This window comes from Moschus berezovskii, chromosome 19 (genome assembly GCF_049115385.1).
Source record: "Moschus berezovskii isolate FMDL1 chromosome 19, NW_MosBer_1.0, whole genome shotgun sequence".
Classification (NCBI taxonomy): domain Eukaryota; kingdom Metazoa; phylum Chordata; class Mammalia; order Artiodactyla; family Moschidae; genus Moschus; species Moschus berezovskii.
In genome coordinates this window covers 58,651,782-58,663,625 of record NC_142478.1, presented here as the reverse complement: position 1 = coordinate 58,663,625, position 11,844 = coordinate 58,651,782, and the positions used below count along the sequence as shown (strand labels likewise).

Here is an 11,844-nt window from a genome sequence, read left to right as displayed (position 1 = left end):
ACTTACTGACTTTATAAGATTCTTGTGAAGATAATGCGTATTTAGCACTTAAAACAAGACATGGCATATAGTGTCGAATAAACAGATAGTATTGGGCAGAATGTTTGCTTCGTATTTCCCGCCTGTGAGCGGTTTTTTCCCCATTATTTCTAAATAGAACCCCTTTCTTTCGGAGTTGCAGGTCTCCAAAGCATCTGATCTCTTATATTCCTGCGTCATCATCAAGACGCTGGGATACTGAAGTCATCTCTTCTATTGCTCTCTAGCGCTCCCTCTCCTGACTGCTTAACACTCACGGGGAATCAGACCCCAAATCGTGGCTGGAGACATGTTCTCAGTTCCTTTGGAGACCACCTAAGACTGAGACCCACTGAACACACAGGAACTCCTAAGCCCGAAGCAGGAGTGAGGCCTGGCGCCCAGGAACCAGGCTGGGGGCGGGGCCGTGCTCAGAGGTGCTGGCGAGGCCACACCCCGAAGTCAACGTGTAGGGGCGGGGCCATACCGAGAGGTGGGTGTGAGGCCGGGGGCGTGGCCGCACCCGGGAAGCGCCGAGACCGTTAGGAAGACAACAGCGGTCTCCACAGGTGGCGCGCGCAGGGGTTCAGGCCGCCGGCGTCGCTGAGGAGATCCACGAACCGGCGAATCGCTCGCGGACGCGGTGAACAGGTGCCCGCGCGCCTCAGGCGCCGGCAAGGGGGAGGGAGAGGGGGTGCCACCGGCCGGGAGAACTGAAGGCGCTAAGGCGGGCAGGGAGGAACTCGCGGGGCTGTGATGCGCGCGACCTGGAACCGCCGTCGCTGCTGCTGCCGCCGAGCCAAGGGACAAGGAGCTCGGCTCCACCGAGCGTCGCAGCGACAGCAGAGCGCCCCGCGAGGCGTTGCCGGGGCGACCGCGGCAGCCCCACCTAGCAGCAACAGAGACACTGAACACCCGGCGGTTCCCCCTCGCAACCTTCCTCCTGCTTCCTGTCCCCTCAGTCTCCCCTTCCTCATCCTTTGTCACCCCCTCCTCCCCAGCAAGCGCCGACCCCCTGAGCCCGGGATCGGTGGAAGGGCGCGGCCAGCCGGCGCGGCGGGGCCCCTCCACCCTGCCGCCTGGCGCCGGCCGGCCAGCTGCACCGCTGAGGGCTCCGCGCGGGTCAAGTGCGCCCGCCTTCTGCCTGGGCCTGGAGGCCGCGCTTCAACGCCCGCCAGGCTGAAGAGCTCCTGCTGCACTAGGCTGCCTGCCGCGGCTGAGGTCGCAATCCGTCGTGCTGTCTCCGCCCTCAATTCCTTTCCAGGGGCCCCGCGGAGCTGGAACTGGCGCTAGAGAAGGAACTGGAGCTGCTGGCGGCCAGGGAACGGCCTTCCGAACCCGGGGAGCATCCCCAGGACAAGCCCAGAGAGGGTCGGACTGCAACCACCGCGCCCGGCCAGAATCCGGCAGAAGGATCTGGTGTTAGCGACCCGAGGGGGCAAGGCATTGCTGGAGAGGAACCAAGACAAGAGTCGGCACGGTGAGCAGACGCACAGGAACTGACAGCTAAGCTGGAGGTGAGGACGACCTTCCGGCGATGACTGAGGCCGAGTGGGGATGCCTGGGGAGGCACCTGCCCGCTGGGTAGCTTTGGGAGCCACTCACTCATCCATCCCCCCACTTCCCTCCTTATTCTTTACCAAATTGCAAGTGCACTTGCCCCAGGCACAGTGAGGCCAATCAATAATAAAACTATAGAGTTTGAAACAGAGAAAGGTTTATTATAGGTTCATACAAGGAGAGGGTGGCTCATACCCTAAAAACCCCAAGGTTACTGAAAGCTTTCAGCAAGCCCCTTCAAAAGCAAAAGGTGAGGGTGAGGGGTGTGGTTAGTTGTGGCAAACTTCTTGGTGTCAGATCCTTTGTTCTTCAGGTCAGGTCACAGTCAGGTAGCGATGTTCCTGTACATCTCTACCAGATGTATTCTCTGGTAGAATGTTATTCTCTGTCCTGACAAGAAAGAGCAAGGTCCCAAGGCACAACTTTCACTCTCCAAGGTCCCAGTCCTGGCTAAGAGGAGGCAGATCTCAGGTGGCAGCTCCCTCAGGCCAGGTTCCCACACCCTGCCCAGCTGTCATCCCTGAGGGAACCAGGCACCCAACCCAACTGGCCCTCAGTCTCCTCAGGCCACCCAAATAGGGGAGACCAGGTCTGACAGACTTAGACCCACACAGTCGGCCACTGCTAGTAGGTCACAGAGACAGGGACGGGGGAGGGGTTCACCACTGCCTCAAGGCCTGGGCCACGGCTAGTGGAGGGCCTTAGTCAGGGCTCTGGAGCAGGACACAGTCCCCAGTCTGTTTCCTGGGCCCTCCAGCTCACCTGCCTGCCCAAGGTTGGGCGAGCTTGAGGGCCTCCAGGAGAAGGTCTGAATCTGCCTCTTACTTCACTCTTTACCTGATGATCTCCACATCACTAACCCTTAGCTGAATTACTTACCTAATGGTCCCTCATTGACTGTTACTTGTGGGCAGGGTCCACTGTGGCACTGACCAGTAACTGAGCAGGACAACTACCCCTTGCTCATTGACAGTTAGTGGCTTATGGGCAGGGCCCACAGAGGAACCGGACCAATGGCTGAGCAAGACCTGTTGCCTAGTATCAGGGTGTGGAGTAATAAGGCCCAGCAGTGGCTGCTGCTGAGGAATGTGCCCATCCTGCTCTGTTACACTACCTCACAGAAAACTGCCTGGAAGAGGGGTGGAATGGACCGTTTGGGATCATCAGAGAAGGGCATTCATTGAACCCACTTGACTTTCCCACACTGCTCACAACAAATGGGTCCATGCAGGGTTTCAAACTGTGGGCTGTTCTAGATATGTACTGTTCACAGCATCTAAAATAGAGCATACCTATGGCTAAGCAACCCCCTCCAGTATTCTTGCCTGGGAAGTCCCATGGCCCTGGTGGGCTATAGTTCATGGGGTTGCAATAGGTCGACAACTGAGCGACTAACACTTTCACTTTCATGGATACTTTACAACGGGGCTTCCCTGGTGGCTCAGCAGTAAAGAATCCTCCTGCCAATACCAGAGATGCAGGTTCAGCCCCTGGGTTGGGAAGATCCCTTGTAGAAGGAAATGGCCACCCACTCCAGTATTCTTGCCTGGGCAATCTCATAGACAGAAGAGCCTGGCAGGCTACAGTCCATGAAGTTGCAAGGGTTGGACATGACTTAGTGACTAAACCACCCCCACCACCATGGCTACTTTACACAGCACTGAAGTGATGTTTGCACACAGAGTAATTAAAAAGCAGGGAAGCATTTAAAATATGTTCCAGGTTTTCAGAGAAGTAGTGAATCACGAATCAGCATGTTATCCTAAAGCTTTTCAGCTGTGTTAAGGCCTCCAGGTAGCCATGTTTTAACTTCCCACTTGGAAGGAAACAGCTGCCTTAAGGGAGCTTCATATAACCTTCAAGAATTAGGAAATACGGTTCCATTGCATAAATAAGGTGAGCCTGGGCTCATCATGGGACCATTGCTTAAGGATTTAATTTGGATTGCAGTATATTTATATGTATTTAAACAGTACTTTTTGTTTCTGTTCTCGGTCTCACACATGCAATTGGATGGCCAAATGCAACCTATGAGAACCATGTAACTTGTCCTTTTCTGCCTATACATTTACTATTGTTACCCAATTTGGTTGCAGCTTTCTTTTTACTCTTACGTACAAGAGAACAATACGGTCCTGAACAAGGTCTGAAACTGACCCTAGTTTGGTCTCATATTACTGCTGCTGGTTGAATAGAATACAGATTCAGAAACTTTTCTGTAATAAGAAGTGTGTTTGTAGTCCAATGACATATCAAATCAGAGAGGAAAAAACGGAAACCAGTGAGTGCCCTGTAGTTTAGTTAACTGCCTAGTTGTAGTTAACTAGCTAAGCCAGTTGATGAACTCCTGAGATACCACTCTGAAAAGTGGTTTGTGAAACCTATAGGTAGACTGACAAAAAACAACTCAGTGAATTGAATTTTTAAATTTTCACTTGAAAGCAGGCAACAAGAAATAAGAGGGTATTTTTAAAAAGATTCAAAAATTAAAAAGAGATTTGATTATGATTATATAGAAGTATTACTGCAGAGATGTATGCTTGTGATTTGAAATTCCTTCAGTGAGGGATTTGATTAAAGAGACAGTTAACCTGAAAGAAACATCCTATCAGTCAGTTTGATTGGTGATAGAGTTCAGGGTAATCCTCTGTGTGCAGTTACACACATTCTGGGTTCCACTTGGAACCTTTATACATGTCTTCAACAAAAGAAAATGATTTTCAAATTCTATAATGAGAAAGGTTCTGGCATTTTGTTTGTGAAATCAGCCTTCCCTTCTCTGGAAGAAGGGAATATTTTTGCAGTTATGAAACAGGCAACTTTTCTTATATGGCAGAGTGTTTTGTTTTGACTGACAAGGGAAAAGAAAAGAGAAAAAAAAGGATTTGGAATTTTTAGACCCTGATGCTGGGAAAGATTGAAGGCAGGAGGAGAAGGGGACAACAGAGGATGAAATGGTTGGATAGCATCACCGATTCAATGGACATGCGTTTGAGTAAACTTGGGGAGTTGGTGATGGACAGGGAGGCCTGGCATGCTGCAGTCCATGGGGTTGCTAAGAGTCGAACATGACTGAGCAAGAACTGAAATTAAATTAAATCCTTTTCACCCAGCAATTAGAACAAGAGAAATGTGAAGGAAGATGATTTGAGAACCAAGAAGGGGAGGGTGTGTGTCTGAGCTGGAGAGTGGTGTGAAAGAGCTTTAATTTGAGTTGGAGAGTCAGCCAGCAAGGAAGCAGATTGAGAAGAAACATAGACTGTCCAGGAATTATCAGAACAGAACCAAAGGTTATTGGATCAACTCAGCAGGGTGAGCCACAAGTTAAGAATTTGTAGAATAAAATTATAAAAGTTGAAACAGAGCTTTTGTGTAATGTCAATCGTGTATATGGTAAGAGTAGTTCAGATTTTTGTTGCCTTTGTACTGATATCAACAAATGAAGTGTTTTTCACCTATAAGAATTCCAGCTTTCAGGTGTCAGGAGCAAAGACCCCTGCCTGTCATTAGCCAGCTGTGAGATTTTGGCAATCACTTAACTTGGAAGTTTTCTCACCTTAAAAATGAAAGAGTTTGCTTAATTATTTCTGGTGTTTCTTATAGTGCTTGTTGTTGCTCTTGTTCTTCAGTTTTTAAGTCATATCAGACTCTTTGCAACCCCATGAACTGCAGCGTGCCAGGCTTCCCTGTTCTTCGCTATCTCCTGGAGTTTGCTTAAACTCATGTCCATTGAGTCAGTGATGCCATCCAACCGTCTCATCCTCTGTTAGCCCCTTTTCCTCCTGCCCTCAAAATCTTTCCTAGGATCAGGATCTTTTCCAGTGAGTTGGCTCTTCACATCAGGTAGCCAAAGTATTGGAGTTTCAGTTTCACCATCAATCTTTCCGATGAATATTCAGGGTTGATTTCCTTTCGGATTGACTGGTTTGATCTCCTTGCAGTCCAAGGGGCTCTCAAGAGGCTTCTCCAGCACTACAATTCAGAAGCATCAGTCCTTCAGTGCTCAGCCTTCTTTATGGTTCAATTCTCACATCCATACATGACTACTGGAAAAACCATAGCTTTGACTATACAGACCTTTGCTGGCAAAGTTATGTCTCTGCTATTTAACATGCTGTCTAGGTTTGTCATGGCTTTTCTTGCAAGAAGCAAGTGTCTTTTAATTTCACAGCTGTAGTCCCTGTCCACAGTGATTTTGGAGCCTGTACCGTTCTGTTCAGTCGCTCAGTCGTGTCCGACTCTTTGCGACCCCATGGACTGTAGCCAACCAGGCTTCTCCGTCCATGGGATTCTCCAGGCAAGAATACTGGAGTGGGTTACCATTTCCTTCTCCAGGGGATCTTCCTGACCCAGGGATCGAACCCGGGTCTCCCGCATTGGAGGCAGACGCTTTAACCTCTGAGCCACCAGGGAAGCAGTCACTGTTTCCATTTTTTCCCCATCTATTTGCCATAAAGTGATGGGACCAGATGCCATGATCTTAGTTGTTTTTTTTTTAATCTTTTATAAAAAATTTATTTTTTAATTGAAGGATAATTGCTTTACAGAATTTTGTTGTTTTCTGTCAAACATCAACATGGATCAGCCATAGATCTTAGTATTTTGAATGTTGAGTTTAAGCCAGCTTTTTCACTCTCCTCTTTCACCCTCATCAAGAGGTTCTTTAGTTCCTCTTGATTTTCTGCCACTAGAGTCGTGTCATCTGCATGTCTCTAAAAGTACATGATTTTTTTACCTAGAGAAAATCTTTCACTGATAAATTTCTGTTAATGCTTTTAGCTGAAATGTTAAACAGTGCCATCTTTAAAAGGTAAAGCTTGGGGGAAAATTTCTAGAGCAAGTGATTTTCATTGATGTTACATTTGTGACTGTATCAATACATTTTTTCATATTATTTAAACATGAAAGGAGGTATGTATGTCTATATTTAAAATTTGTTCTCTTTATTGCCACAGTAAGTAAAAGTTCTTTTTTGTAGCTTTTTAAGCTGATGTCATGGAAGTATTAATTAACCAAAGTCAAGACTGTAAAATCATTGCAGAGAAGGAGTTTGAGGGTTGAGTAGGTGGAAATCGAGTTTAAATACAGAACATACCTTTTACAAATACAGAAACATTATTCATGCCCTGGTGTCTAAATCTACTTACTTTTGAAAATTAAGAGCTGGATTTATTATTGTACCTCAGCCCTTCTTATGTGTTGAAAATGAGTTCAGTTACCAGAGGAAAAAAGAACTTCTACTCTGATCTCATCCCTAAGCACAAACAATCTCAGGAGAGCACTGCTTTTGTCTACGTGGTTAGTGTTTGGTGCTTAGGTCTCTGGGAAAGGCTTAGCTAGAGCAGCATGTGAAGTTATTTCACTATTTGTGTCATAGTTGCTTCCTATAGGAACCCTGAGACAGGTCAGAACCGTCATGCCTTACCAGGAAGTGCGAAGTAAATGCTCCCACTAGAGAAAAGAAGAGGAAGAAGGAGAGGTATAGAAGGAGAGAGTAGAACCAGGGGGCCGGGGGAGATGAGGGGCAGAGGAGAGACAGGAGAAAGATGGGGAAAACTTGAAAAATAGCTAGTTGCAGGAGGTGTTGAATGTATGTGAAGGTGAGAATTCAGTTGGTAGGTGGAGCTAAAACTAAAGATCTTGCCTACTGGTTTCTTTCTCATCTGGGGAATCAAATAACCATTTGATTGACTGGAAGGGAGAAGCTGGACAGTTCTTCAGGAAGTCATTACAGGGCCAGCTCAGTAGCCTTTCTAACTCAATTCTAAAACCTTTTTTCAGCAGTTGGGAAGGATATCTTTATCCTTGTAAGACCTTATAGATTTTTGAGTCTTTGTTCACCAATCATGAAAGAGTAACCAGATAGGCCTGGCTCGATTGACTTATTTGCTCAAAAACACTTATTTAATACTTTATTTTTATGACTACAACAGTCTCTTTGTCTTTTTAAAAAACTTTTTAAAGGCTCAGACAGGCTCCTCTGACCATGGGATTCTCCAGGCAAGAATACTGGAGTGGATAGCCATGCCCTCCTCCAGGGGATCTTCTTAATGGAGGAATCAAACCCTACTCTCCTGTATCTACCATAGGCAGATTCTTTACCACTGAGCCACCGGGGAAGCCCAGTTATCCCCTATTTAATACCTATTCTGAATAAATGTTTCTTATGGAGACTTATGAAAGGAATACAAACAACCAGAACAATTTACGAGGAAATTATTTCTTGGGAGCTAAGTTTGTGTTACAAAATGATGTGAGCAGAAGCTGACTCAACTCTGCTTTCTGATCTGGTGAAATAAGGTGGCCTAGAGAGATGGAGTAAGAAAACAAATACTAGCATGACATAGGAAGAGCACTCTCCTCTCTTTACCACTCTGGAATGGAAGTAGTGGTATTTATTCTTTGACACATCAGGAAACTGAGCATCAGAAGTTTAGCGACATTGCCTAAGGTTACAGGTTAACCACTGGTTTCAAGAGTGGTTTTTGTATATTTTCAAGAATGGGTGGTCAGTCAGCAACAAGAACGTCACATTTATTTCCATCTTATTGGCTTATTTTTTAGTTGCTTTTGCTGAATGTTATTGTGTTGGATACTCTTTAACTTCCAAGTCACTGAGTAAAGTGAGCCTAGAGGGTTGGAGTTCACTTTCAGCAGTTTATTATATCAGGGAAGACAAGGATTTATTGAGAGGCTCACTTCAGCTAGAAAAGAAAAGTAGCTTTTGCATATAGGAGCACCCTTCTGTGAAGACAGTATTTCCAGCTTTTTCCAGACTGGTACTGTTGCTCCTTAGTAGGTTAAATACATTATTTGAACCTGCTGTTAATTATTTAGGGGCTTCTCTGGTGGCTCAGATGGTAAAGTGTCTGCCTGCAATGCTGGAGACCCAGGTTCCATTCCTGAATCAGGAAGATCCCCTGGAGAAGGAAATGGCAACCCACTGCAGTACTCTTGCCTGGAAAATTGCCTGGATGGAGGAGCCTGGTAGGCTACAGTCCATGGGGTCTCAAAGAGTCGGACATGACTGAGTGACTTCACTTTCTTTCTTTAATTATTTCAGCCATGCCTGATTCAGGAGTCCTCAGGTTGGTTCTGTTAGTATCATGTTCTGATTATCTTTTTCAAAAGAGGTGAACTTGAGGTTCTAACATATTAGGTCTAAATTTGGGAGGTTGCAAGGTCCAAAATTCAGATGAGTCACTGTGGGAGTAGATCTTCTTAATGCTGCTAGATTTGACTTAATACAATGGCAGTGGGCTTTTTTTTTTTACATTGAAATCTGAATTCCATTGGTCCCTGTAGGCAGCTTAGTATATTGCATTGGAGTAATGAAAACAGAATTAAATAAGTTACCCCTTCCTGGTATGGGGTGAGGCCTATAATTTTTGTACCTGCCAAATGGATTGCAGGTGATAGGTTGGGGTTTACTGGCATAGAAAAAAAATTGACTGCAAATTACACACTATTTTGTTATTACGCTGCCTGACCCATAGTTATGGTCCCTGAATATTGTTGCCTTGAAAAATAAAGTATCTGTAATCAGTGAGTAAACATAATCAGAAGAAAAGCTGGTAATATTTGTTTTGACTCTGATAGTGTCTTCTCCATTGCTCTTCATTGGTGTCCAGGACAATGATACAATACTATCGTGTATTTTTAGAACTGAAAAATAATTTCTAGTCTAGCTGGACCAGACCAGAAAATGTTGGTAAAATGTTTTTCAGAGGTTCTGCAAATTTGATTGTGTTTTTAAATATCTGTTACACTTTGAAGAGCCATTACCAAAAAACATCCTATGTTCTCTTGAGATGAATGCCAGTTTAAACAGGTGAAAGACCATTGGTGCCTCATATTGTGCTGGCAGTTTACCTTGCCTTTGTGCCCTCTCTGTTAATTAAGTAGGATGATGCTGTTGTAACCTGAACTGTGTAAAATCTGGTAGCATTTGTAACTTCTTCTCTGGGTGAATTTAAAAATTTGTGTTCAGTATTTTAAAATCAGAGCTAAGCTAAACCCACACATTCAAATACATACTGAGTAAAGTTACCACTATCATCCTTGTCCACCAATTTCAAATTATTTTTAGAAGGCCTAGATTGAGGGTGGGAGGAGAAGGGGACGACAGAGGATGAGGTGGTTGTATGGCATCACCGACTCAATGGACATGAGTTTGGGTAAACTCCGGGAGTTGGTGATGGACAGGGAGGCCTGGCGTGCTGTGATTCAGGGGGTCACAAAGAGTCGAACACGACTGAGCGACTGAACTGAATTGAACTGAATTATTTTTAATGAGTTTATAAATCTTATATAGTTAAACTTATAAAATATTTAATATTAATAAAAGATAACCTTTATCTATATCTGTTTATTGAGACTTCTTATAAGATTACACATGTAAAAGTATATGAGTTGGGAAAAAACCTCACCAGACATAAATTGGAAAGCCATTAGTTTAGATCAGTAGTTATCTAACTATAGTCTGAGAAGCCATAGATCTCCAAGAGGTGCCTCAGAATAGTTATAAAGTAGTACAATTCAGTTGTTTTTAGCAAATTTATAGAATTGTGCCACCATCACTGTGAACCACTTTTAGAAAATTTCTATACTCCTGCCCTCCCTACAGAGATTTCCTGGTGACCTTTTGCAGTCAGTTTTTAATCCCCACCCTCAGCCCCAGACAAACATTGATCTGCTTTTGATCTGTATTGATGTCTTTCTTGGATATTTTGTGTAAGTAGAATTGGACAACAGATAGTTTTTTTGTTGTCTGACTTCTTTAACATAATGTTTGTGAGGTTCACCTACATTGCAGCATATATCAATAGTTCCTTTTTATTGCTGAATGCATCCTGTTGTGTGGATGTAGTGCATTTTGTTTATCATTTCACTGGTTGATGGACATTTGGATTATCTAATTTTCCACTATTATGAATTGTGCTGCTATGAACATGAACTTGATTCATATACGAATCTTTGTGTGGACATGTGTAACTTTTTAAGAAACAGCCAAACTGCTTTTCAAAGGACCATGCATCATTTTGCATTTCCATGAGCAATGTCTGAGAGTTTCAGTTTCAACAAAAAAGGACCCTTTTTAATATTAAAAAAAAATGTGGTGTATTCTCACATGATAATAGATGTCATTTTCGTATCTGCAGGATGATAAAAAAGAACAAAAATGACAGGGAATTAGTAATATTCCTAGAAGGATTTATATTCTGTAATCTCAACAGCATTTAACAACTTGATGCAGTTAGTCTATAGGTTGTACTTTGTGTGCACTCTTATAGCAATTCAGTGGCCCACATGGAACGTGGTTGGAAGCTACTGGTTCAGATGATGTGTTTATAAATAAATATTAGCCATCTTTTAATCATCTTCTATAAAATAGAGACCTAATTCATAAAGTTGTTTAGAAACCAAAGCATTTGGCCTATCCTAGGTGCTCATGTGAAGAAAGCTGATCGCCGAAGAATTGATGCTTTTGAACTGTGGTGTTGGAGAAGACACTTGAGAGTCCCTTAGACTGCAAGGAGATCCAACCAGTCCATTCTAAAGGAGATCAATCCTGGGTGTTCATTGGAAGGACTGATGCTAAAACTGAAACTCCATTACTTTGGCCACCTCATGCGAAGAGTTGACTCACTGGGAAAGACTCTGATGCTGGGAGGGATTGGGAGCAGGAGGAGAAGGGGATGACAGAGAATGAGATGGCTGGATGGCATCACTGACTCAATGGACGTGAGTTTGAGTGAACTTTGAGAGTTGGTGATGGACAGGGAGGCCTGGCGTGCTGTGATTCATGGGGTTGCAAAGAGTCAGACACGACTGAGCGACTGAACTGAACTGAACTGAGGTGCTCAATTAGTGACAGCTATTACTACTAGGAGTTAGTGTGACTTTAAATAGCAGGAGACCTGGGTTCGATCCCTGGGTTAGGAAGATCCCCTGGAGAAGGGAAAGGCTACCCACTCCAGTATTCTGGCCTAGAGAATTCCATGGACTGTATAGTCCATGGGGTTGCAAAGAGTCAGACACAACTGAGCAACTTTCACTTTCACTTTTGGAGCCATACAGGTGGGAATTCTAACTTTTCTGAACCAGGTTAAACTAATAGTAGTCTCTTCTTTATTCAAACTGACTTGGAATAGAGACTAATTGGATTTTTGGAAACACCTCTTTTCCATACTTCTTGCTGACTTTGAAATGTTGCTTGTATCTCTCCATTTCGTTTGATTTCATCTTTTTTGAATTGGAAACTCC

At 44.3% G+C, this 11,844-nt stretch overlaps 1 protein-coding gene across 2 annotated transcripts in view; it reads left to right on the top strand.

Annotated features, from left to right (window-relative positions):
- Positions 1-556: 556 nt before the first annotated feature.
- Positions 557-11,844, top strand: part of LOC148774885 (uncharacterized) — a 68,570-nt gene continuing 57,282 nt past the window's right edge. The window contains exons 1-2 of one of the 2 annotated variants that reach the window (XM_088828199.1): positions 557-1,535; positions 11,024-11,269. In XM_088828199.1, coding sequence (XP_088684325.1) covers positions 775-1,311 — 537 coding nt within the window. In that variant the 5' untranslated portion in view covers positions 557-774 and the 3' untranslated portion in view covers positions 1,312-1,535; positions 11,024-11,269. Of the gene's footprint in view, positions 1,536-11,023; positions 11,270-11,844 lie in introns of those variants that run through there. The other variant, XM_088828198.1, reaches the window with a different exon arrangement.